Consider the following 26,759-nt stretch of genomic DNA (forward strand, 5'->3'; position numbering starts at 1 on the left):
GAGGCTCCACTGGTTAGTGGGTGCAGTGTTCAGCAGCCCCATGACTGGCTGTCACACATAGACTGTGAAAGGTGTGCAGTGTTCACTGTCGAGGGAAAGACCTAAAGTTGGACAGAGAGATAATCATGCAAGTTCTGAGGGAGAATGTCAGAGAAAGACTAGTAAAGGAGACTGGAGAGGACAGTACTGAAAGCAGAATGGGGAAGGAAAAGTAGTAGAGGGAGACTGCAGGACGGAGACTGGTGAAAGGGGATTAATAAAGGGATACGGTGGGAGAAAGAGTACAGTAGAGGAAGAATAGAATAGGCAGACGGGGAGAGAGGCACTGGTACAGTGTGACTGGCAGAGAGAAAGAGACTCGGGGACGCTTTAGGTACCGATGCGCCTTTACGCACGCGGTGTATCCGCGGGACAGCCTTGTTGCAGCCCGTCGTTCTTGAGTGACTTGTGCAGATTTATTTACGACGATATATGGAAGGCGTTTTTAAAAGATATACTGCCTGGTTTCGGTGATATCGAAAGAACGTGGGATAAAAAATACTAATCGATCGATGTTCGTCGGGAAATTTAAAATTCATAAAATTTTTTAGTGGAGGAAAAACCTGTCAGACGGTGAGGTCAAGCGGCGTTCGATGTTGTGAGCTTTAAATAACTGAAAATTTGAAAGTCATGTTTTTTTATATTTTTATATTTCTGTTCAGACAATTTATTTGAATTTGTTAAGTTCAGCTAAAAAAACGGAGCGTCCTGTAGACCTGGCTGCAAACATAACAGAGAACTGAAATGAACACAGAACGGGGCCAAAGGATGGTCACGTATTCTCACATCAAACATTTATTAAAATACGACCATCTGCAGAGAACATGATTATTCCATGAATGGTGTGCTACTAGTAGGAGAAGCAAAACGGGTCCAGCTTGAACATAACGCTCCTTCACACCTGACAGTTGTAGAAAGGCTCGCTCTCTCTCTCGCTCGCTCGCTCGCTCTCTCTCTCTCTCTCTCTCTCTCTCTCTCACACACACACACACGCAGAGACAGACAGAACGTCTCGTTTGAATCTGCAGGTGGCGCATTCAGGACCCTTCTTCTCTTTTTCTAGTCTTTTCGGTCACAGTTTCGCCGGTCCAAGGCAGCTCAGGAGGAACATTTGAAATCATCAGAGGTTCTTGTCTCTTCGCTGCGATGACCACGAGCTTCCTGAGCGTGTGAAACAAAGCGTCATCATGATCATGAGGTGTCGGTCCATGGTCCCTGTTGGTCACTGATAATGATTGAATTACTGATGGTCAGTGACGGTCAGTGATGGTCACATGGACAGCAGAACCACGCAGGCAGTGCAAGCCGCTTGTCATCTCACGAAACCATAGAGCTGAAAGCAAGAAGGAGGAGAAAAGAAGAGAGAAGATCGAGGTCCAGGAACTCCGGGCTCTGCATGTCCTCACTCCTCCTACACAGATCTCTCAAACATCTAACAAACTTCCAAGGAACATCCTCTGACAGAGATCTGACTCTCGTGTCTCTTCAGACCCTCGGACGCTTCTCGGTAGGTCTCTTGTCTGCACGCCACAGCGTCTGTTTGTTTGTGGAAAGAGATCTGTTGATTTTTCCACACGTGTGCAACTGCTGTAAGAGTCACACTAGGAGTTCCAACACCAGCAGTAGCTGGAAACTCCACAAAGCTTTTCGAACATCTGTTCCCGTGTTTTTAAACATGATGATTGTTTATGTGGAGTATCTTGATCTGGCCTTCAGCCGCTTATATTCATTTATTGTCTACAATTTTCATAAAATAAATAACTATATATTCATATTGATCTTCTGTTAGGGAGGCGCGGTGGCGCAGTGGGTTGGACCGGGTCCTGCTCTTCTGTGGGTCTGCGGTTCGAGTCCCGCTTGGGGTGCCTTGCGACAGACTGGCGTCCCGTCCTGGGTGTGTCCCCTCTCCCTCTGGCCTTATGCCCTGTGTTACCGGGTAGGCTCCGGTTCCCTGCGACCCTGTATGGGACAAGCGGTTCTGAAACTGTGTGTGTGTGATCTTCTGTTATATTTTGTTACACAATAGTTCCTTCCTTCATTCTTCATTATCATTTCATTATCTTGTGACTTTCGAGGTACTTTCTGTACTAAACAAACCCAACAGCAGCAACAATAATAATACACACACACACACACACACACACACACACACACACTTTCAGAACCGCTTGTCCCATATGGGGTCATGGGGAACCGGAGCCTACCCGGCAACACAGGGCGTAAGGCCGGAGAGGGAGGGGACACACCCAGGACGGGACGCCAGTCCGTCACAAGGCACCCCAAGCGGGACTTGAACCCCAGACCCACCGGAGAGCAGGACTGTGGTTCAACCTACTGCGCCACTGCGCCACCGCACCCCCCTCACTACTACTACTACTACTACTACTACTACTAACCACCTAAATGTGAGTAGACTGTATTGAAGTATCATGCCCCAGGTTTGGACAATTCCATACTGTATTATTTTAACTTGGGCACGTGGCAGTCAGGTGTATAGTTGGTATTCAATCTATTTTATGTTTTAACATTGAAAAACAGAAAACAGGTTCGACTTAGTGTGCGAATCCAGTTAAGGGTGTGGGTGCTCTAGACCCCCTGGTATTTATCAAACTTAAGCAAAGATGGTGTACACAAGCTTACCGAAATAGTTATATTTTTCGTAACAGGACACTGTATAACTATTTCAGTAAACTTCTGTGTGCTTTCCCATCTTTGCTTTATGTTTTAACATATACAGTTTCTAATATTATGCATTTAAAATACGTTGTATACATTCACCTTGACCCTACGACTTCTGGCTATTGGGTGGCAAACAGCTGCTCTAAAATCTCAATCCATTGTATTCTCCAAAGCAACACATAGTTACTACACTCAGCTACTTAAACCAATTTACTCATTTAAACAGCAGGGTAATGTTTATCGTTTCAATTCAGTAAGGGAACAGTTCCAACTACCATACCACCTGCTGTTTTAATATATTTTACAGTAGTAGTGGGATTCAAACCCAGATCCTTCAGCTGTAAGGAGGTGTCATGAATCACTGCAGTGTCAGCTGCATTCTAATCTCTATAATATATATCTAATTTCTACCCAGTAGTACCTCTTAAATTGCTTGGTTAAAGGTCAGAGTCACGGGTCAATCTCAAGTACTAACACTGCAATTATGAATATAATAAATTATATTTTATCATATCAATATACAGATTTAGGTGTCTTTTTTACATTAGAAATGTATTAGTATATAATAGTTACTTAAACAATTAACCAAATGCAACCAACAGTTTCTTCAGGAAAACAGAAGAGCCAAGAGGGAGGTTCTCATTTGCATGTAAACAATGAACACTGTTTCAGAATAAACAAACATAGGATTTTTTGCATCATTAGCGCTTGGAGTTTAAACATTTACTCCACCAAGCTGCGTAATTATTGAAGTGGTTTGATTTTAGGTTGTCCCCCATGGCACTAAAACATGGGTTGAACCTGCAGCCTATCCAGTTCCTTAATGGTTACCGAACTTTGAATACCATCCCAGTATTGGTTTTAGGGCTGGGATGTTTGGGGTGGGAGGGGTCTGCTGTCTGCTGCTGTGTTGCTCAATCTGAGGAATGTCTGCAATGAACGGCTCAGTCCAACGGTCAGGGCTGCTGAAACATGGCTGACGTGCACTGCACAACCATGATTCTTCCCACAGCAGCTCTGCTGTGGGGAGAGGGCAGTGGTTGGGGGTTACTTGGTTGCCACAGGGCAGAGAAGTTAGTGCAATTCTTCCCTTTCCTTGTGATAGAAATGTTCTATGAATACACATGTACACATATATAGTACATTCATGTGTGTAGTGGCACCCAGCAAAAGCTATGGTACAATATGTGTATTGTATTATACAGTACAGTAGTACAGTAGCAACACTTTACACTGAGGATAAGCAGTGGCTCACAGAGATAATCTCTAGTGCTATAATAGCACTGAAAAATATTAGCACACCACCTCTTTAGCTTACCAACACAACTGGGGTCAAAAGTAACTTTTTTTGTTCATAACCCCATAATCTTGCCACTAAATCACAATCAGTAGAAATGTATATATAATACAGACTTCTCTCATTTTATTTACAGACCAAGGTTTGTAAAAATCTTGCAAATAAAAATACTTTCATAATTTCACAATTTGGGGGGTGCGGTGGCGCAGTGGGTTGGACCGGGTCCTGCTCTCCGGTGGGTCTGGGGTTCGAGTCCCGCTTGGGGTGCCTTGCGACGGACTGGCGTCCCGTCCTGGGTGTGTCCCCTCCCCCTCCGGCCTTACGCCCTGTGTTACCGGGTAGGCTCCGGTTCCCCGTGACCCTGTAAGGGACAAGCGGTTCTGAAAATGTGTGTGTGTGAAAATTTCACAATTTTGTTTACTTAGAGCCACATTAAAATAAGTCATTTAAAATGACTAAAATGTAAACACTCTAAATAGCGTGGAAGTGAACTGAATTAAGGTGGACTCACACTTGTTTGAGTACTCTTTCCTGCCATCTACAGTATCTGCTCAGAGGATAAACATATATTATGTCTTGTCAGATACAAACTGAAATTTCTAAAATTAGACAAGCAAAGAAAACGTAAAGGAAACATACATTTTCAAAAATTTATCTCAGTTCATTACACAAGGAGTTTGTACTTTGGAAAACCAGATGTTAAAATAGTACAGTTGGGAGAAGTTATTCAAATTTTTAAACTCATCTGTGTGTATGTTATGCAGGGGAGGTTACAATATTTTACCATGAGTAAGATGGCCAGCTGAAAACTGATGTACCAGCATGTGAACGCAGATTAGGAACCCTATCCTATTCTTATAGAGAGAGCCGACTCCCCTACTCCAGCAGCATATCCATCTTTCCCCTCATGCCTTGAAGTTCTGTCTTGGCCACGCTCCACCTCGGCTCCAGGCCCAAGAGGTGGAAACCATCTAATCCCTCCGCTGTTTTCCAGGAGCTCCATGGCAGATGCTTTAGGAAGAATTCATCCTCTTTCTGAACTTTCTGCACATAATTTTAATCAGACAAGGAAACAGTGCACTCATTAAGACCTGAACTTGTCCATCATGGTCAACGGCCCACGTCCATGTTGGACTGGTGCTAGCAGACTGCCTGTAAAAATAGCTGTCTCACTTCTCATCACCTCCCAAACCAGGTACCCTTGGCTTGCTACAATGGCTAAGACTGTGGACTCTCCAGGTTATCTCACAAGCTTCAAAAAATTAAAAAATTTAAAACTTTGCCATTCATCATAAATGGATGGATGAAACAATCTTTAAAAGCTTAATAATACATGTTGCCCTCAGTTTATATGTGGGTTACACTCTATGAAATCCTCATATGTAGTGACAACAAGCAAAAAATATTCTTGAAAAATGTTTAAATATGATTAAAGATTTTTATTGCATTACATTACGATTCTTTTCAAATTGTTGAAAATTACAATATTTTGTCTCCACAGTCTACGTTCCAAATTATGTCATTGATCACAAACACTCAGGAACAGGTGATCAAGAGCTGTAACCACTGTGGAAGTGAGCTGAATCAAGGTGGTATCAAACTCCTGTTCTGTTTATATGCTCTTTACTGTTATCAATTGGCTGGGTGCATAAGCACAGGCCATGTTTGCATGGCTGTAGACAGAAATTTTATAAAACAAGTATGGTTGAAGCATGGGGGTGTAGTGGTGCAGCGGGTTTGGCCTGTGCCTGCTCTGTGGTGGGTCTGGGGTTTGAGTCTCACTTGGGGTGCCTTGCAATGGACTGGTGTCCCATCCTGGGTGTGTCCCCTCCCTCTCCCCCCTCCAGCCTTGCACCTTGTGCTGCCGCATTAGGCTCTGGTGTGCCGTGACCCAACTTGGGACAAGCAGTTTCAGACAGTGTGTGTGTGTGTGTGTGTGTGTGTGTGTGTGTGTGTGTGTGTGTGGTTGAAGCAAAACTCAGGGCAAATTCTTGCCTGACAGGAGTGATCACATACAAAGAAAAGTACACAAAAATATCCCTGCAGTGAGTGTATTCATATGTCATAGCCATGCCTCTAATAGATCTGGAATTGCTAACTGGACAACAAAAAGTGCAGAGGGTAAGAACATTCTGCTGTGGTGGAGCAGTAACAGAGGGTGGTCAAAACAGCTCAGGAAATCATCGGCACACAGCTACCAGCAGTCCAGGACACCTACACCACACGCTGCCTCAGAAAGACGATGCGCATCATGAAAGATCACAGTCACCCTGCACAAGCACTTTTCTCTTTTCTGCTATCTGGAAAGCGGCTCAGGTCTGTTCAAACCTGCACTGCTAGGTACAGGAACAGCTTTTACCCCACTGCTGTAAGAGTATACAACACTCACCAACGTGCCACCTTTAGTAACTAGAGTTGGACTGCTCCACCCAAGCACATTGGTTGATCACACAGTAACTTTAAGCATTCTCATGTTCTAAGTTCTCTGGCTGTATACTAGTATTATTGCTGTTACCATTACTTATTGTTATTGATATTTGCATTATTCACTGCTATTGCCATTGTTTTGTTTTGTGCAGTACTTCTATTGTCTTTGTCCATAGTCTGTGGAGAAGCATTCAAGAAGAATTTCATGATACTTGTACCTACGACAATAAAATTGAAATTTGAAACTTGTAACCTCTGGTTTCCTCTCATAGTCCAAAGACATGTGTTTCAGGTCAACTGGTAACTTTAAATTGCCCTTTGTGTGTGTTAGGGTGTGTGGGATGGACTGGTGCCCTTTGAAGGGTGTCCCTTGCGATACACCCTATGCCTAGCGACAGGCTCTGTACCACTACAACCCTGCAATAGAAAAGCAGTTTTTCATAGTTGGTGAATATTTCTTAAGGCAGTTTACTCTTCAATCTGCAACTTGCTCCCTCCACTGCAAATGTAACCCTAAAATAAATACCAGAAATAATGGCCTTCTCCACTGTTTTAACTCACCTCTTGCTCTAGTAGCCTTGTACTTGCCTTGAACGGGTAGTAAAAATTATCCTGCTCTGTAAATGGGTATATCAGTGTAAGTAGCTTATGTCACCCTGGTGAAAATTGCCAGAGAAATGAATAATAATTATTTGGCAACAGGTGGTGTAGGGGTTAGAGCTGCTGCCTTGCACTTGAACAACCTAGGTTTGAAACCTGCTTTCAGATTTAGCACCCTTGATCAAGGTACTTACCCTGAATATATACAGTAAAAATTACCCTGTCGTATAAATAAGTTGATCAGTGTGAGCTACATTTGGGAAAACTGCCCCAACTAATTGAATAAATACATTTATTCATTTAGCAGACGTTTTTCTCTAAAGTGACATACATCTCAGAGGATACAGTTTCTGCATTACATTAGGATTAAAATAACTCAGTAATTAAGTCATGCCCTCCATTTCTCTCTCTCCACCCCATGCACACAGGTGGATCATCGGCAAAGAGAGCAAGTGACGGACTGTGGTCACATGATGGCACTCTCGGTGAATCTGACTGGCCCATCTCCTTGGGGCTTCAGGGTGTCTGGTGGGAGGGACTTCAAAAAGCCCTTAACAATCTCCAAGGTGAGAGGCCTGTCCACTGTTCACTGACCACTGAAGTGCCCTAACATGGGGCATCATTCCCCATAGCACCTCCTTCCTGCCAGTTTGAGGAAGGGACCAAGTAAGCAAATGATTACATTACTGGCAAACGAAGGATGAAGTGCCAGCCTTTTGTTGGCTTTCGTTTCGTTTTGTTTTACAGCTTCAGTATTTTCTGGGCAGGAACAGGAAGAGGAAATCGGACATCTGCATTTACAGTATTTTGGGAGGGAAGCTGCTGCCCAGAACAAGTTCACACAGTGATTTGGTTCTGATCTGTGCACTCTGTGTCATTGCATGAGAAGAGCGCTGTATAGAAATGAATTGAATTGAATTGAACTGAACTGAATCTGAGCCCTGGAACCCGTTTCCCACAATGGGCTATCAGAAGCCAAGGTCCCTCTGTATTAAATTCAGTTCATTTTATTTTATAGAATGCTTATCTCACGCAATGAAACAGAGTGCTTTAACACAGGCGTAAGGCAAGAAAAACAAATACTCTATTGTGGTGTGTGCTGATGGGATCCTATGAAGGAGTAAAATCTATGTCCTCAGTTTCTGTGAAAGAAGACAGGGCCTGAGTGAGAAAGCCACACAGCATTTTGGGTCACCATGGCAATGGTTATCTAGCACTCACTGAAACCCAGACATTCTGGCAGCTTTTCCGGTTTGTTTCTGGTCAAACCGAAGACACATCATTTTCTCCATATTTTTCACTGGGCTGGTGTTGGGGACAGTGTTTTGGGGCCCTTGGACAGGGCTTAGGGTTGGGACATAGGCGGGGATTGGGGGCAGAGCTTATCGTAATATCCGAGACCTCTCTGAGGTTGAGTTTCGGTTGCATTTGGGGTGGGCCCTGGAACACTTGACTGTATTTTGGGTGATGTTTCATCTCTGTGATCTTTTTGTGTATATTTTTTTTGTATATACATTTGCATATATGTACTGTACTCTCTGCATACATTGCATTTTTTTGGGTTGGCTTGTTGTGGATTTGTCTTCTGCATGCTTTTCTCTTGGTTTTATGGTCTGTCTTTGCTTTGTTGTGTGTTCCTCCCTATGCATACCTGTCTGTGTACCTGCCCAGGTAACTGGGGGCAGCAAGGCAGAACTGGCCAACCTGCGGCCTGATGACATTATCCTAGAGATTAACGGGGAGAGTGTGAGTGAGATGCTCAATGCAGAGGCGCAGAATAAGATCAGGAGCTCCAGAGAGCAGCTGCAGCTCCTGGTGTTCAGGTGGGAGCTCTCTCTTTACCCTCTGTTGATGTGCTGACCCCATCTAAACTCTCAGTCCTCCAAATCTCCATCCATACCACCACCCTACCTGTTCCCAACTAGCCTACCTTGACTCACTCTCTACCACAGCTCCACAGACATCTTTTCTAGTAGTTTCCAAGTGGGAGGGATGCTCAGCCAAAGCACACAGCTGCTAGAATCAAACAATGTAAAATTGAGGCGACAGCCTATCCCTGAAAACAGGCCTTCATTTGACAACCATCAAGACAGAGCTCTAACTGGTTCCATCCGCACTGATCTCTCAGTGGCCAGAGCCAGGATGACCTCTAGGGAAACAATAGGCTTCATTATCCCAGCATATCCTGGGTTCCCATTGTGCCTTGTCTGTTGGCTGTGATATCATTTAAGTTGCACCCTCCACTGTTCCCTGCAACACTCCAAATAAACAGACCCCCAAAAAGTGACATCACCAAACACCTGCAGTTACAAATGGGTTCAGTAGCTTGAAGAGTCTACAGTTTTGCTGTTCAGCCTGTTTGTCAAGGTCAGAGAAATAAATAATGCATTTCCTCTGATTTTGCATTTTCTTGTCCTGCTTTGGCTTTTGCTGTAATTTGTTGTTTTTTCAACTTCTTGCTGTTTAGTCCTGTTTTTGATTGCTGTGCTGCAGCCAAGTCAGGAGATTATCTAACATTCAAAGAAAGACAGAAACAATCAAGTTTTGGCTCAGCATTTCAAAAAGAATTTTAGTGTAAAGGTTTTTAGTATATTAATTTTAGAAATCTGACTATTATATATGTGGCTGGCTGTTAGCAAGCTGGAGTTTACTGTTGTGGGGTGTTTTGAAGTTTGAACACACAGAAGTGTGAAAACAATAAGGGTGACCCCTGAACACAACAGTATAAGGGTCTTCTGATGATCAGTGACAGAGGTTGGGGGATTTAACTCAGGATAGCTGACTGAAGCTTTAGATGCTGTGTTATTAGATAAAAATGGTGCATTTAGCAGAAGTCAGTCAAAAATATCTGGTAAAGGTCAATAAGGCCCCAGTTTAGAAACATCCAGGATAAGGCAGAAATGATAAAAGCAGGCATCATCAGAGGATCACCTACCCCTATCTATGTTAACATAAGGGGCAGCAAATGATGTTCTGGGTAAAGCTTTTGTCTTGTGGTCACAGCACCTGGGTTCAAATACTTTTTCTGCGGTAAAAATTTCCCAGCTGTTTAATCATTGTGAAGTTGCATATCTTGCAATGAACATCACCTGAGATAAAAAGTGTCAGTTAATAATGGTTAATACTACATGTGCATTCCATAGTATTAGTTTTGATACTACAAGTGCTCTTTGACCTACACAGGAGGTCTGCTCCGACAACCTCGTAAATTGACTTCATTACAAAATGTAAAACTCTATTATAGGAACTTAAGGACATATCAACAATTAACATGTATGAATGATACAGTATCTGTATAATAGGGTGTTTTTACTTTTCACAAATTTAACACATTATTCATGTTAAGACATAATTATTATATAAATATAGTACAGTGTCATATTTTCATGTGGCACTCTCATTTTCATTTCTAAATCCGTTTTGTTTTTCTTTTCTATACCAACACAATATTCATGTTTCAGCTTGCTAGACTGTAAATAAATAGTGACTTGAATGGAACCACAAAGTAAATGTTCTGCAAATAAAACGCTTTCATAAACAAAACACAGTCAATAACAAATATGGTGCCCTGTGGCAGCATGACCAGCCAAGGAAATAGTGCATATATCGTACAACAGGCGAAGTGGTTGGTGATAGATGTCATGAACAAATGATGGGACTCAAATATAATGTGATAAGGTTAATAGTACAGCTGTTGTAAGTCGCATATGTCATAAGTTGAAGACCACCTCTATTTATAGTTTTGATTACACTTATTCATTTAGCTGACACTTTTCACCAGAGCAAATTACAGTATTAAGGAAAATTTTACGGGAGCAATTTAGAATAAATTGCGTGTTCAGTGGTACTTCTGCCGGAGGTGGGGATCAAACCAATGACTTTTGGATCCAAAAGTAGTAGCTCCAACCACTCCACTACCAGCTGTCCTGATATAATAAGCTGGCTGTCTCGGTGCCCTGATAATGGAGACATTTGATAGCATAGTGATTAGAGCTTCTGCCTTTGGATACAAAGAGTGCAGGTTTGAGTCTCACCACAATCTGCAGTACCCTTGAGCAAGGTATTTACTCTAAACTGCTCCAGTAACATTTTCCAGCTCCATAAATGGGTAAATAATTGTAGGTAGACTAATGGTGGAAGTTCCTTTGGGGAAAAGCATCAGGCAAATGTAAATGATAATAGTTTGCAGAATTACCGTATAACACTTTGACCTGCTGTACACTGGAATATAGTCAGTAATTAATTGTGTCAGTTATATTATCTAATCTCTGAAGTATCCATCCATCCATTGTCAACAGCTGCTTGTCCCGAGCAGGGTTGTGGCAAGCCAGAGCCTTCCCCAGCAGCGCGGGGTACAGGGCCGGGGTGGAGGGGACACACGCAGGATGGGACACCAGTCTGTCGAAAGCTACCCCAAGCAGGGCTCAAGCCGAGTACCTGCCATACAGCGGGAACTGGCTGAACTCACCAGGCTGCCACACTCCCCCTCCTCTGAACTATAGCTTTAAAATGGTACACCATACCTAGTAAACCCTTTTTTAATTAAAAGTAAGACCTTGACCGCAGGGCTTTGACAAATCTCTGCTGAAACTGCAGTCTTCAGCCCCTTAATTGGTTTTGAAGTGTTTATTACTGTGCATTCATCTAACTCACACTTTTGTTTAAATTCAGCTTATAACTTGCAATTATTTATCCATTTTTACTGCTGGGTAACTTTTACTGTATCAATTCAAAATTACTTCCTTGATCGAGGGTAGGGCAGCAGGAGCACAGTGTAAACCTGTGTCCTTCGAGCAACTCCGACCACTACATCACCTGTTGCTCCTGTGTAAAGTTATTTAATTTAAAGATGTACATTTGGTATACAACTAAGTAAAAATACAGCATTTACCTGGGATATCCTCAAATTGTCTCATTAGGAAGAGTGTCTCTGACTGACTACCCCTTTGTGTCACTGCCTCCCACAGGCTTGAGCTGCTGACCTCCAGACAGACAAATGGAATCAATACACCTGAGCCGACAGCCAACCTCTGTGAGGTCAGTTGCCCTTTGCAATTTTCAATAAATGATGACTTATTATTTGTGTTAATTATGAGTTCAAGCACTGACTGAAGGTATTGATGAAATGATTGGCTTTTAAAAGGTTACTGTGTTCACTGTCTTTCAATTCTTTTGACGTGGAGACAGAATTTGTTGCTGTTTTAATGTTTTTTTTTCTATTCTCCCATACTGCTGGAGGAGCTGCATGCAAACCAGGATGTGGAGCAGAGCCTCAACAAGCAGCTGGTCTCTAATCCAGTTTCCCAGTTGCTAATAGCTTGCTCCTCTGAGCCATCTGTCACCGCTCAGGGAATTGTGGGGTTGCAATCACCTACTATAACCAAGAGGTAACTAGTTAGACACAACATGCTGACAGAGGCCACCACTCTACCAGTTTGTTTTCTAAAATTCTGGCATGAATAAGACCTGTGTTGATCCTCCAAGACAGTAGATGGTAGGAAAAGGCACCCAAACAAAATTCGATTGCAAAATTCCTGGAATTCAATTAATTTATATTTACATTTATTCACATAGCAGACACTTTTCTCCAAAGCAATTTACAATGGATACTTTGTAGTGTTACTAGCCCACAAACCTTATTCACCAAGGTAACTTACACTGCTAGATACACTACTTACAATGGGCCACTTATCCCTACATACAATTCACTTTCTCAGTGTTTACGGTTTGTGACTGGAGTTCCTGAACCTTAGTAATTAGTGACAAGATCATCAGTGCCTACTGAATAGAAGTTTGTGGAGATTATATATTTTTTACTTTGAGTCACTTTAAATTATTTTTAATGTAGCTTAAACTATTAAAAATCTTGAAGAGTATTTTCTAAACATAAATTTATTACAGCTATACCTAAGATTCTTACAGAACCATACTGCCAAATATTTTAAGGGAAATTTCTGTTGTTAACCTTTTATTGAATGTGACTTAGTAATAAAAGTGAGTTCAGAGTTACAAACAAAATAATTCATGAGCAGACTTCCCATCCTAATTGTGTTCACAAGTAGAAGACCCAGTGTTTATAAAATTATTGTCTTTGCTTGTTCTCTGCTACCTGGTTTTGTAGCATCCATCCTCAATCCTGGTCTCCAGTGGAGAAGCCCTCCAGCCCCAGGGTCTCCAAGTCCATTTCACAGGTATGTTGTTGCCTGTCCTTTATATTTTCCTCCACCAGGTTCCTCCATCTGTCACCTGCCCTTAATTAACTTCTGCAGCATCTCCACCCACCCACCCACCCATACGTAGCTTTGCTCTACCTGTTTCTCCCCTTTGTTTCTGCACTCGTCCTCTGTGTTCTCCATGTTACGTAACTTCTTCCACCATAAACTTGGTCTTTCCAGCAGAAACAAATATTTTGACTGTTTTATTATTGTCTAAATGTCAAGAATTTCCTGAAATCATGTCTGAAACATAATGAGTTCTGATGTGACTTGGAAATTCTTTTGGGTTTTAACTCCTTCTCTTGTATCAAAAGTAAAAATGTTCCTCTTAGGAGTTGGTGGGCAGAGCCACTGGCCTCCTGAACTTCATTTGTCCATGAAGTCACTCAGGGTTTTTTGGTGTCTACAGACAGACATCTGTCCATCACCCCTTATTCTTGTATCTATAAAGATACATTTAGATATATAGGATTAGGAATATTTTAGATATACACACATGCAGATCATAATGAAGATAAAATGTTTTTTTAAAGTAATTATGATTGCATATATATGAACATATCTGCATAGAAGACAAATGTATATTTTGACAACTGAAAATGGGCTGAGAAACATATTTTCATGAGTGAAGCTGCTTAAAGGAACCAATAGATATATACTATTTACTGCATAGAGTGACAGCTCTGATTCGTAGAGTTTGTTTCATAGATAATGTCACCCACAAAGTTGCATTTCAAAGACACAGAGTGGCGATGCATCACAATTTTACATAATATATAGGGCAGCAATTTTCTATAAAATCGTTTCTTTATTACAAAGCAAGTCTTTAAAATTTTTTCCAATATTACAATTTATTTTTTGTGTTTAGTGGTAAGATTCGGTGCCCCCAAAATTTAATTTCCCCCTTGCAGATTGCATAGGTTTGCTTATTTTTAAAACCATTCCTGGAGTCAGTAATGACATGAGCTGTGACCAAGGCTGCCCTGTATCAACAGTACTGGCACACTTTGCTGGACCTCTGTGATCCTTCTGAGGAATCAACAATCTACTGTCTGGTGTCCTTTTGAGGGGAGAGAAAGAAGCTAAATTTTCTGTGTTTCCATGGCACTTCGGTGAGGGGTAAACTGAACAACCTTGCAAAATTTGCCGTCGTGTATACAGGGTATGTGATCTTGAGCTTGGAAAGTTTGGAGCTGCTGGAATGTTTTCCATTGGACTTTGGGGAGATGTTGACAAGGGACTAGATAGGGCTTTTGTGAATGTCTTTCACCATGTTTTAAGGGGCTAGATAGAGGTATGCAGTGAGAGGACCATAGCTTCTAAAATGTTCTTCTCGAAAACTTTGTCACGGAGATGCTTTTCGGTGCCCATGTTTTGTTTGTGTGGTTGTCGTCAGTCACGCGGGCTGCTGGGAAGCCAGCTCTACCGTTTAGAGATCAAATTAAGATGTAGTTGGAGCAGCATAAGAATGCTTTGAACAGTAAATGTCTTCGCAAAACTGCAAATCCCCATCTGAGCGTCCAGCTCTACAGTGAAGCAAACACTGCAGACACAGCTGGAAAAAATTATCTTGCCGTTCTTTTTTTTATTTAATTTATGGCTGAAAGTTCAACTCCCATCAGAATCAGATGGTAGTGGTGACAGGATCGAAGTAGAAATGGCGCTAATGATCTGGATGAGGCCCAGGAGTATCCCACCTCCCCCAGCACTTGCCCACTCTCGTAGAGAAACGTTCCCTCGGGGATTTAAGGTCATGCAACTGGGGCAATGTAAACTCATCTTCCAAAATACAAATGGGGAATCCTTCATCTTTAAGACTCAGCAGACTGATCTTCTGTAAATGTTTTTGGGGAGGAACCTACTGCCAGTGAAGGCTGCACAGACACACTAGGACACAGGGGTCATTTGACATGCATGCAAAGTATGAGGGCGGCACATGGTCACTAGCTATTCTGGGAAACATGCTGATAGTCTTCCAGCTACCCGATACATGTCTTTGCACATGCAAACTGGTTCTCTGGTCTATCACTCTTAGGTAACTTGGTGGCTGTCGGAGACCTCAGAGATGGTGAACAAGGGGTTGTTGGTGTTCGTGTGGTAGGTGATTCACCTGAAGGTGGTGTTCTAAGGAAATGTCAGTCTTTTCAGAGGTCATGTGCCCCTGGGGAAGAAAACTAAAGACAAAAAAGAAGAAAAGGAGGTGGGTTTTCTAAAAAAAATAACAGGGATTTCTGGGATAACAGTTTTCTCACCGTTTTATCAACATTATACCCCTAGTGTGTGGAAAAGTGCACAATGTGCATGTTCCTAAATAGCTCTTTACTCCCAGCCCACCCAAATGACTGCCCCATCCACACTTCAGTCCTCTATAATCTCCATACATACTGTTTCATCCCCCCTCATCCACATCCTGCCATCTTGTCATCCACAACTGATCATCCCTTCATCATCTACCCATCAACACTCTTTTGTTGCCCCCACTTTTCACCCATAGGAATCCAATCATCTTCTGTTTTGGAATCAAGGAAACCCTGACACTATTTTATTTATATTTCTTTATTAGTCAGTAAGATCACGGGAGACACACATATGAGTGTACCTGAGGATCATCCCACTATCATCCACACACTCAAACCCTATCATTTTTACATTACTCACCCATCAACACCCCATCATCCCTGCATCAGTCTCTTATCCACACAATCTCAGTGCCTACACAGGTCCAAGACTATTTCTGGGTCACAGTTCCAGTTTGCTTTGACAGGTTCAAGGCATAGCACTTGTGTGGGTAGGTGGGGGTGGGGCCTCATTCTCCTGGACATCTGAGTAGCCAGGCAGAGGCCCACAGAAGCCCCCCAAGTTCCTCTACTCTGAAACTTTCCAGTGAACTGAACATGCCTAACCAGCCTGACTGAACAACTGGTTTATTTTTCCAGCTTCTGATGTGGAAAGACAGGGTTCCATTCAGTCAGAGTACCCCACCCTTATTAGGCTCCACTAGTTCATAGCATCTGTCGACTGTCGGCCTGTCAGACTGGGACTAATGCTGGCCCAACCCGTGACTTTCCTTACATAAATGTCTCTACGTCACTACCAGGTGAAATAAGGGAACAAGAGTTTAGTGGCATAATACCAATGATAAAGGAAAGGAAAGTTAGGTCGACCTTCTACAGCCAGATGTCAAGGAGACTGCATGAATTTTGGTTTGTTCCATGATGTAAAACTGTAATTGTGGCTACTGCCGAAATTTGATTGTATGTTCTGATGTCTCTACCAGTGCTGCCTTTGTTGGGTTTCTCTGAGGGTTCCACTGAAATGGAAGGTACTGCTATCGGTGTGGTCCAGAACACTGAGCTCAAGGTTATTTACATTTAAATGAGGCATGGTTCAAATGGTGCATGACCGGCATTCGTGGCCTGGAAAGCAGCAAAGTACTGGAAGTGACCATTATAGTGTTAAGTTGCTGGCATCGGGTACCTTGACATTGTCTGCTCTAAATCTAAATGTCATGTTCATGGGCTACAGATGGAAATGTTCTTCAGAGGAGTCTAAACCCTGGCAACAGTGGACCTTCAGGGGGTACGTAGACGTCTCAGACAGCAAAATCTGTATGTGCTGTGCACAGGAAATACCATGTTGATATATACTGTAGAAAGCTGGCCTGTAGTGTTTTTTACACAGCAGGAATGAGCATTTTACAGCTGAGGGATCTGTAGGCACAGACTGGATATAATCGTACAATCCTTATGCCTGTGTTAAAAGCGCTCTGTGTCACTGTGTGAGAGGAGCACTCTCTAAAAATACACTGAATTGAATTGAATCATGACTCTGATCAAAATCATTTTGGCTTCCAGGGGTTCTCCCAGCTGACATGTTTTCTTTTCACCTTTGTACACACTGATATTATTGACAGTTGCACCCAAACTGCTATTCTTGGGGGCCAGTTGAACATCAAATTCAACCACCAGAGCTATCTTCTCTTTTATCTCTAACACTGAACATAAAAGCCCCAGTCATTGGAAATACCAGTTAGTGTCATTGTACCCTTAAGGAAGAAACCAAATTTCTTATTTAAACATGAAGGCTGGTTGCAGTGTGAAATAAACAATAGGAACTTAAATACTGTTGTACCCTGAGATATGGCCATATGGCTTACAGAAATTTGACTTTACTTTTCATTTAGCACCCTCACTTTGGCTTATGAGGCATTACTTTGAGACTTACACTGACTATCTCTAACACAGAACACAACAAGCTCCATGATCAATATGTAGAAACTTCACGATTACGTTGTAGAGGTTCAATGATCAGGGTGAACAATCTCCATGATCAGGTGTTAGCTGTTCCATGACAAGATTGAATAAATTCCTTTACCAGGTTGTAGAAACTCAAAGACCATGCTGTAGATGCTCTTTCACCAGATGTCTGGGCTTTAGAACTTCCATGTCCAGACTGTAAAAGCTCTGTGACCAGATGACAAGTCTATAGAAGCTCTATGACCACATAGAAACTCCTGGAACAGAGGAAAACTTCCTAATTTCACCCAGAAAAACAGTTTGGGGCCACTGCATACAATGTGAAGACAACCAATCCCCTCTATTTACATTAGGGCCTACAAGGATGTCAGACATGACCTGCAGATGCTGGTGTGTGTGCATGGTGTATGATGAACATGGTAGGGAGTGACTGTGAGGGTGTGAAGTGAGATATGTGCATAATGTGGACAATGGAGTGTGTATGGTGCAAAGATACTCTCCATTGCTTGGTCCTTTTACATTTATTCACTTAGCAGACACTTTTGTCCAAAGCAGCTTACAACAGATACTATGTAGTGTTACTAGCCCACACCTTATTCACCAAGGTGACTACACTGCTAGATACACTACTTACAAGGGGTTACTCATCCATGCATCAGTGAAACACACTCACGCTGTGACACTCATACACACTATGGGGGAACCCAAACAGCATCTTTAGACTGTGGGAGGAAACCAGAGCACCCAGAGGAAACCCACACAGACAAAGGGAGAACATGCAAACTCCATATAGACTGAGCAGGGATCAAACCCACGTTCTCTCATGCCACCCAGGCACTGTGAGACAGCAGCGCTACTCGCTGTGCCACCGTGCCACCCATGTTCTTTTCTAAGAACTCGTAATTCTACTTTGGATTCTACTCCTGCTGCTGCTCCATCTCTTCATAGCTGCCTGTGGGACCAGGACCAATTACACATTGGCTCTTTTTCAGCCACATTTCCGCTGCAGCACTACACATCAACACAAACAGTCTGAGGAATTGGGACTCCCCATTGTTCTATGGGGCTCCAGCATGGGTGTCCAAGAGTTTCTGGGGTGGGGAGGTGCTCGCCACCGTTTGTAAACTGGTATTCGAGGAAGCTCAAACATGCCTATAAAAGGTGAGGATTTAACCAGCGCTGCTTTCTGATCACACAACATCCATCACTCCCTTGCTGACCAAGGCTGCCCTGTGTCATGGGACAAGGGAGCAAGAGCACATGCTGGCATCACTTGATCTCTTATAGATAAAGAGGCAGCAAGCAGTCATTGGAAATATCAGTTGTTGTCATTGCACCCGTCAGCAAGACATCACATTTATTTAAATGTGAAGGCTGGTTGCAGTGTGAAATAAACAATAAGAACTTAGTCATACCCTCAGATACCTCCATTTACATTTAGCTAATGCTTTTGTCAAAGCAATTTATGTTAATCTACCTACCTTTATTTACACATTTATACAATTGGGTAAATGCTTTTGTAAACTAAACAGCTTATAGGAATTTGACTTTACTTTTCATTTAGTACCCCTACTTTAGCTTATGAGTGTCTTACAGAAGGGGCTAGAGAGTAGAGGTGAGGTAATAGAAGTGGGGGTGGGCTTTATTTCAGGACAGGTTCTCTAGGACAGACAAAGGCAGTGGTCAGGTACAGGCAAGGGTCATTCAAGGTTCAGGTGTCATTACATGGGCAAAGCAAGACTCAGTAGTCAAACACATGGAAGTCAGAACACAAAACAAGCCATATCCCTGATCCTGCACAAGCCACTCAAGGAGGCATTTACAAGAGTCCACAGTGTTGCATGGTCACGGAGCTCCCTTTATACCAGGCTGGGTTAACAAGCAGCAGGTGCGGTCGCTTGACTTGATCCCGGGGGCGTGACAATGAGACATTACTTTGAGGTTTACTTAGGCTTATGAGGCATTTCTTTGTATTTATGAGGACCAGATTTGGATTTCACACCTCCCAACAGTAGTTTGTCCCCTGTTGCGTTAAGTTCACAACTTCTGTTAGACATTTTTTTTCTCATTCTCCATCATCCATTGTTTGCTAGTTTCACCTGTTATAACCTCACTGATTATAACTTTGTTTGAACTGTCCAAACTTTGTCAGCCTTTCCTGAATGGGAATTCACTTACATTGTTTTCATTGATTTTTTTTTTCTGTCCTTACTCTTCAGTTTTTTTCATTAAAGGATGAATTAATACTCAAACACTGAGTATCATAGGGCTACATGTACTGTTCCTCATTATTAAGTGTACAGTATACAATTGCTATTTAAGGTCTGAATGACTGCAGGTAGACAGTCATACAATATTATAGGGTAATTGTTGTGTTTACGGGTGCAGTAACTACACTCGAACACAAATAAAGATAAGACGCGATGGATAATGTTTTCTTTTTCCTTTACTGAACCACGTGCAGCAACAACTCTTCTACCCTTTTCTGTACATATTGCCGGCCAACCAAACTCTAACCCATGGTACTATTAAGAGTGGCCTATTAACACTTAGCCCGGAGTTTTCACTATAATCAATACACAACAGTAATTAAGGTAGAAAACTGCATTTTATGTAGATTTATAATAGCTAATTAGTAATAGTTAGAAATTCTAATTAGTATTAATAGTTAACTATTGAAGTAATAATGTCAATTTTAATGGGATTTGGTGATATTTTAGTATAAATGGGTATTATTTTTTTAGCTCACCTGACAAAAGGTTTTTCATGTTTTTTGTAAGGTGGGGAAGACTGTAATAATATGTAATTATGTGCAAAACAATGAGGAATGATCATTTTTACATTTAGAAGCTCCTTGTAAATTCATCCCCTTTTCTTTTGTTTCTTCAGTATCTGCCCCTGTTAGGATTCTTCAACTGAGTCATGCAATAATGTTCTCACAGCACAGTTTCCCTAATGTCTCAACAATGTTCCATGGCAGCTCAGCGCAAGCTGATTGGGTGCAGCATGGCTGCACATGCTGCCAGTGGCGATGGTGGGTAGGAAGTGGGCAACCCTGCAGGATGCTGGGATTTTGGTTTGAAGGCTGTGCCTTATTGGACCTTATTCCCGGAAGTTCAGCAGCACCAGTCAGGTGATGGCTTGCTCCTAGCCAGCCTGTCCCGCAGTGGTGCACTGTGGGAAGGCGAGCCTGTCGTGCACCACTGAGGCCCCTGTGTGGCGCCTGCCCTGTCACTCTGAGTCACTGGTGGTGTGGTCAAGCATGCCAGACCACATCAGAGCTCTGACTGCTCACACTCCATCCTTCCCAGCTGTTGAAATGCACACACTTCCATGCACACACACTGAAATACACTGTCCCACCCATAAGACTGTAGCACTTTCACTAAACTGGCCATGATGAAATCTACTTTAGTATACATTTGGAAAGAGCATCCTCTTTTGGCCAGATGAAGACATGCACCCTGTATTAAAACAGCAACTCAGGGAAAGAACTAGTTGTAGTAATATGAGGTTATAACTCAGTAGCAGGTTTTCCAGTTGGAGGTGCTGGTCATGATGCCGTCAGAGGTAAACAAGTGGAGGTGTGGATGTTCTCTCTTACTCACCCCCACATTTTTTCAGGAGGTCTCAGCCTTCAGTGGCATCTCTTATTGGACCTCCACCCCTTTGGAGGGTGAATTGGGCCAAAGTCCCACTGAAAGGGACCTATCATCTCCCTGTGGGAACAGGTAAGGACATTCTCTCAGTTAACAGAGATCATGATAGTCAAAAATCATGTTGACTAAGTTGTGCATATTAATAAAGCACAACTAAGATATTACCAAATATACTCACTCCAAGTTTTGTAAATGGTCCAGTCACAAATTTAGAAAGAAACAAACATTTTCATGTTTATTTTCACTTGCCTTTTATTTGCTATCTTATTTAATAGAATTTCTGTTTGTAGAGGAGCAAGCTGGATGTTTTTACCTTCAGAGCCAATAAATGATGGTAAAGAGCATGGCAGTATCTGTCTCCCTTAATTCAACTGACTTCCGTAGTGTTTACAGCATGTGTCTAGTGTTCCTGTGTGTTAGTGATCAATCAACAAGATGATGAACAACCTATATTCATACATTCATTTTAAATTAGTTGTAATGAAGTTTAAAGTTAATAAAAATATTCAAATAGTTGTACATGTTTTAGTAAATTCTGGTTATTCATGAGATTTTTATAAAACCTAACATACAAATAAATTGAGAAATGATTCCAATATTAACATTTTGTTCAATGTGAACAAGTTGCAGACTTCCTGTCCTAGTTTTATTTGAAAGAAAAGCAGAGAGTGTATTTGCAAAAAATTTATCCAAATTTACTTTCGATTTGGATTCGTAGATTTTGGATTTGGACTTGAAGATATTAAACAGACATGTTTCTAGGCTACTCTGACCTTGAGGATTTTGTTGAGGTAATTACCGAGTTGCTGGAAGATGTAAAAATTATTTTTATTGAATACTTTACCTGAAAGCAGTTCACCTTTGGGACCTGCAACAGTTGGAGTCGTAGTTCCACTTTCATCTCTTGTATTAGACTCTAATATTATCCCCCCTCACTCTCTAACTGGCTACTCATCCCCTCCTCCTTCTTTAATTAATTCTGTCCATCATCCAATCAGGCTAATCCTGCTCCGTTTGTAATATCCCAGCCAGTGAGAGGCTGTCTTGGGGCACACACTGGGTACACTGGCGTTCATCTCTCTCTAGAGTGTGTGTGTGCGTGTGCGTGGCCGGCCAATCAAGTCCAACACGCTACGCTGCAGTCCTGCTTAAACTCTTGTCTTAAGGTCCAGTGAGCTGAGCAGAAGCTTCAGAGGTAAGCTGTGCATTTGTTTCTGTCCCTTTTTCAACTGTTTAGTTTATTGTAAAAACGTTGAACAGCTGTTTTTCCATTGTCTGTGGAAAATATCTTCTTTTTATTATCTGTACAGTATAATTGCCATGTTTGCCTGCATATACCATGATTAAACCAAGAGCGCTTAAGGTCTCTTTAAACATTTTGAAATCACTCTCTGTGATTTATCGCTGGGAGAAGTTCGTGGAGAAGTTCACTTTGATCACTAAAAAACTATGTCTAAAGTTATGTACAGTATAAAATCAGAGTACTGCAGAGCAGGTTGATGAATACAGAGACACGAGTGTTTTTAGCAGGGCTGTTTTCGGTTTTATTCTGTGGTTGCCTCCTTCCAGATGGGCCAGATTTTTGGGCTGGCAGCTGGGACAGGAACACACATATTTATACTTACTCAATAGGCAGACACTCTTCTGAAACCAAAGTAATGCCCGCCATTAGGCTCACTCACTGAAAAAAGTGCATCAACTAGAGACAAAGGTTTATTGACACAGCTTGTCTGTCTGATACCACTGTGTTGCTGTTTCACATTCCTCAAGTAGCTCCTTACAGAAGTGACTTTCAGATACTAAATACATAGATTATCATAGCATATGGCGTTGGACTCAATTATGTAGCTGTCAGGAGATCAGAAGAGAAACAGCTCTGAATGAGATGGGTCTGAATCCCTTCTAGAATACTGAGAGGGATTCAGCAGCTCTGGGGGACAAAGGGTGTTTGTTCCACCACAATGGGGAACTGATGTGTGTTTGATTTTGGATGCCTCACACATATATACAAGTATATGCAAACACACTTGTGCATGTGCACACACATGTTCTTTAGCTTATCAAGGGGTAGACATATTTAATTAGATGTGCCCTCAGTCCTCAGCTGTCAGCGTCTTAAACATGATAAAAGGACTTCCTCAGATCTTTATGTGAATGTGTGTGGATTTTCGACATGTTGAGGGTAATAAAAAGAGGTTATTATTCACAACAGGAATAACATTTAAACAGCAGTGGCTGCAATTTTCCACTGCCTGTGGTATTTTCTCACAGTTGAACTCACGCCCGTCAAGTTAACACCCATCAATTAACTAATGAGGAAGCCAGCCAAGGCTGCTGAAAGCGTTCATGATACAGACTCATAAAGCCACCTCAAGAGTGTGTAAAATCACAACAAACTGGCTGCAGGGGTTCATGGCTTTTAATTTGACAGTTGATTCGTGTGGAATAATTGTAGGACAGAGAACATGCATAACAAAATCAACCACTGTGCATTCTTCCTGTTGGTTTTTTTCTTCCAGCTTGTGTGTGGAGGTTTTTGACAGATGAGACATTTGAAGAAAAAAATATTTTTTTTATTCAGATGTCTGGAGAGAAGTGTGCACTGGCTTCTCAGATGCTGAACGTAATTGTTGCTGGAAGCCTCTTCCTAATAATGAATTGTTGGTTACGCCAAAGTCTCGTTTACAACCGAGTCATAATTATTAAAAGTTTAATAGTACATTTCTTAAATTGTTCACAGGTTAGGTTCTGTAAAAATTTCAGATGTAGTAAAAATAAAAAATTATGAATTTTAGTACTTTAGAAAAAATGACAGCATAAAAATACATTTTATCCACAACCTTTTAACTAATGCTGATTGTACATCACTTCATCCCATAAATTTGCCAGCACACAAAACACTGTAAACACTGAGGTGTAACTGGGCAGAGCTGTAAACACTGCACAAAAAGTTGAAATAAGGTGGTTTTACGCTCCTGTTCCGCTGGAGTGTTCTTTGCTTCCATCTAATGGCTGGATAGGTAAAAACACATTGTTTTTACTGTTTACTCAGCTACAAATTGAAATTTTTGAACACACAGACAAGTGAAAAAAATGCAGATAAATATAAGCAATCTGGAAAATGTTTGTACCTTTGAAAATTTGTATCTTGACTGCTTTTTGCATGACCAGCAAGTATTTAAATACCGCTGCAGACCCCTGCCCATTTGTTCCAGTCGTGACACAGCCATGCAGAAGCTCGACCAAGACTCGGAGGTCTACAAGATGCTGCAAGAGAACAGGGAGTCACGTGCTGCACCACGACAGTCCACCACCTTCCGCCTGCTGCAGGAGGAGCTGGAAGCTGAAGAGAAAGGTGAGGCCAGAGATCCCAGTGACAACCAGCAGGGGGCACAACTGCTCATCAATTTGTCTTAGGCTTGCTTTGTATGCAAGGCAGCAGGGCAGCTGTAATTTAAAAAGTCTTTTTAAAAAGATTTAATTTGATGTTTTGTGATTTCAGAAGATTTTCTTGTTCACTTGTACATAGGTTATTTGGTTTTACCAGAGAGTGGTGCGTTAATTTCCCTTGTGCTTCCCCTGCTGTCCTGCATACTGTCTCTTTGTTCTAGGGGCAACCATGCGGTTCTCAGGGCGGCCCAAGGCCTCCTTTACCGGGATACAACATCTCCACACTTGCGAGAAGTGTGGAATCAGCATTGTGTAAGATTTTGAATTAATTAAAACTAATTCATAAATAATTAATAATACAATACTGGGAGAGCAGGTAGTATAGTGGCTAGAGGCTTAAACTTGAAGGACCCAAATTCAAATCCCACCTCTTTCTGTAGTAGAACTGATCAAAGTACTTACCATAAATTGATAGTAAAAATTTCCCTGAGAAACAAATGAGTAAGTAATTGTGAATTGCTTGCAATTAACTCTGTGTGTGTCGCTCTTCATAGCACTCAGGCGATCCGCATCACAGAGGGTCGCTACCGTCACCCAGAGTGCTACGTGTGTACCCAGTGTGGTCTCAGCCTGGACATGCGTGGACATTTCTGGGTAGAAGATGAGTTGTTTTGTGAGAAGCATGCTCAGGAGAGATACCGTGGTCCAGGCAGAGGCTTTCATGCTACTATTTCACCCCGCCATTAGGCTCTTCCCACTCCTGCCAGATAAAGACATGTTCCTTCTTTACCATACACGTGGGTCCACACAGTATTCTGTGGTGTCACCTCTGCATTGTCCCTTGTTCTCTGCAAGCCTTTCCTCACTCCAGCCTTTGAAGCTACTTTGAACCCTGGGACCCTCCAATTTTCAGCCTTGCACCAAACCACACCCACACTAGCAGCTCCTACCACATTACTGGACTTGATGCAGTGCACCGCTTATCATAAGAAAAGAGGATGTTCTGCAGCAGAAGAGTTGTGTTTCAAACCCACTGGTATGTGGGCTTTGGAACACTTGGGGGAGTTTATCTTTGAACTCAGGGGCTTTATCTTTCTTTCACATGTAGTTTTTTTGTAAGTGACAACAGTTCAAGTTCAGATCATCAGGTTATCAACTCCTTATGAGAACAAAAATTTCCGTTTGAAACATAAGCCTTGCTGACACTGAGCACCACACATGGTGAACAGCCCCCCGCCCCCACGTCTGGAGCCGGTTACCCTGCATGTCTGTCATCTTGTTTCATTGCTCGGAAACCTTGTGACTTGTGAAAGAAGACAAGTTTTAAAGAATAAGCTAAAAGAAACTGAAAAAAATGAAAAGACAAAGGAAAGCCTTACATATCAGTTTAAAAACATTAACGTTGCAATTATTTACCCATTTATACAGCTGGGTAATGTTACTAGAGCAATTTTAGGGTAAATACCTTGCTCAAAAAATCAAACCTGCGACCTGTAGGTTTAAAGGTAACTGCTCTAACCACTACACTACCAACTGTCCCTTAGCAGACACTTGTTAACACATTTATGTTTGAATACAGAATTTACAATTACAGTTACAATTATGCATGAGTATTGCTCATCTAAACTTTGAAATTATATTTTTCCCAGGTTTAAAAGACAAGGCAAGAGTTTTACATGTTAGGTAAAAAAAAATGGGTGACCCTTTTGTCACTCAGGAAAACCTTATCTATTTTTTTATTTAATTTAATGGTGATTAGGAGTTTATTTTTTGAAAAGTAAGGTATAAGCAGAGTTTTAGGAACAACTTATGAAGCCAGTATTTCTTCACCAGATTTACTTTGAAGCCAACAAACTTAAACTTTTGACTGGTACTTTCAGTAGCTGAAACTATAAGATGCTTCCATAAATTAATCATATTTTCATGTGTAATCAAACTGTGCATGAGTTCAGAAGAAGCTGTGGACACACCCTACTCTTGCTGAAGTCATGAATAGCATTGTTGTGGACGCAAAGACGATTTTTCTTACGTTACAGTGATCTACAGCAGTACGAGTGTTCTTGAATGATAACATGATGCATTTGCTACTTTGTCCTAAATGAAAACATCTAGCAATTACATAATTAAACAAACAGGTGTGAAAAGCTTTTTGGCTGCACTGCACGGGTTCTATCCTCTGGTATTCTGCTGTTCTGCT

At 41.8% G+C, this 26,759-nt stretch overlaps 1 protein-coding gene across 4 annotated transcripts; it reads left to right on the plus strand.

The window, feature by feature from the left end:
• The first annotated feature begins 1,099 nt into the window (after positions 1 to 1,099).
• LOC108923634 (PDZ and LIM domain protein 2-like) lies at positions 1,100 to 25,963 on the plus strand. 4 transcript variants are annotated; one of them, XM_018734527.2, is made up of 10 exons: positions 1,100 to 1,546; positions 7,471 to 7,608; positions 8,714 to 8,865; positions 12,010 to 12,079; positions 12,281 to 12,429; positions 13,164 to 13,233; positions 21,138 to 21,244; positions 24,367 to 24,527; positions 24,784 to 24,874; positions 25,117 to 25,963. In XM_018734527.2, the coding sequence occupies exons 1-10, from the start codon at positions 1,436 to 1,438 to the stop codon at positions 25,307 to 25,309; spliced, it is 1,242 nt and encodes a 413-aa protein (XP_018590043.1). In that variant the 5' UTR covers positions 1,100 to 1,435; the 3' UTR covers positions 25,310 to 25,963. The 4 variants fall into 4 exon arrangements, with proteins under 4 accessions (XP_018590043.1, XP_018590044.1, XP_018590045.1 ...); XM_018734528.2 differs by having other exon boundaries at positions 24,388 to 24,527; XM_018734529.2 differs by lacking the exon at positions 1,100 to 1,546 and adding an exon at positions 2,433 to 2,444.
• The last annotated feature ends 796 nt before the right edge of the window (positions 25,964 to 26,759 follow it).

Source organism: Scleropages formosus, chromosome 6, assembly GCF_900964775.1.
Source record: "Scleropages formosus chromosome 6, fSclFor1.1, whole genome shotgun sequence".
NCBI lineage: Eukaryota > Metazoa > Chordata > Actinopteri > Osteoglossiformes > Osteoglossidae > Scleropages > Scleropages formosus.

Excerpts from the sequence above, each read along its gene's own strand:
- LOC108923634 (XM_018734527.2), top strand. The coding sequence starts at position 1,436 with ATGTCCTCACTCCTCCTACACAGATCTCTCAAACATCTAACAAACTTC. Across the intron at positions 7,609-8,713 it reads AGCCCTTAACAATCTCCAAG|GTAACTGGGGGCAGCAAGGC; the intron begins GTGAGAGGCCTG and ends GTACCTGCCCAG. Across the intron at positions 12,430-13,163 it reads TCACCTACTATAACCAAGAG|CATCCATCCTCAATCCTGGT; the intron begins GTAACTAGTTAG and ends CTGGTTTTGTAG.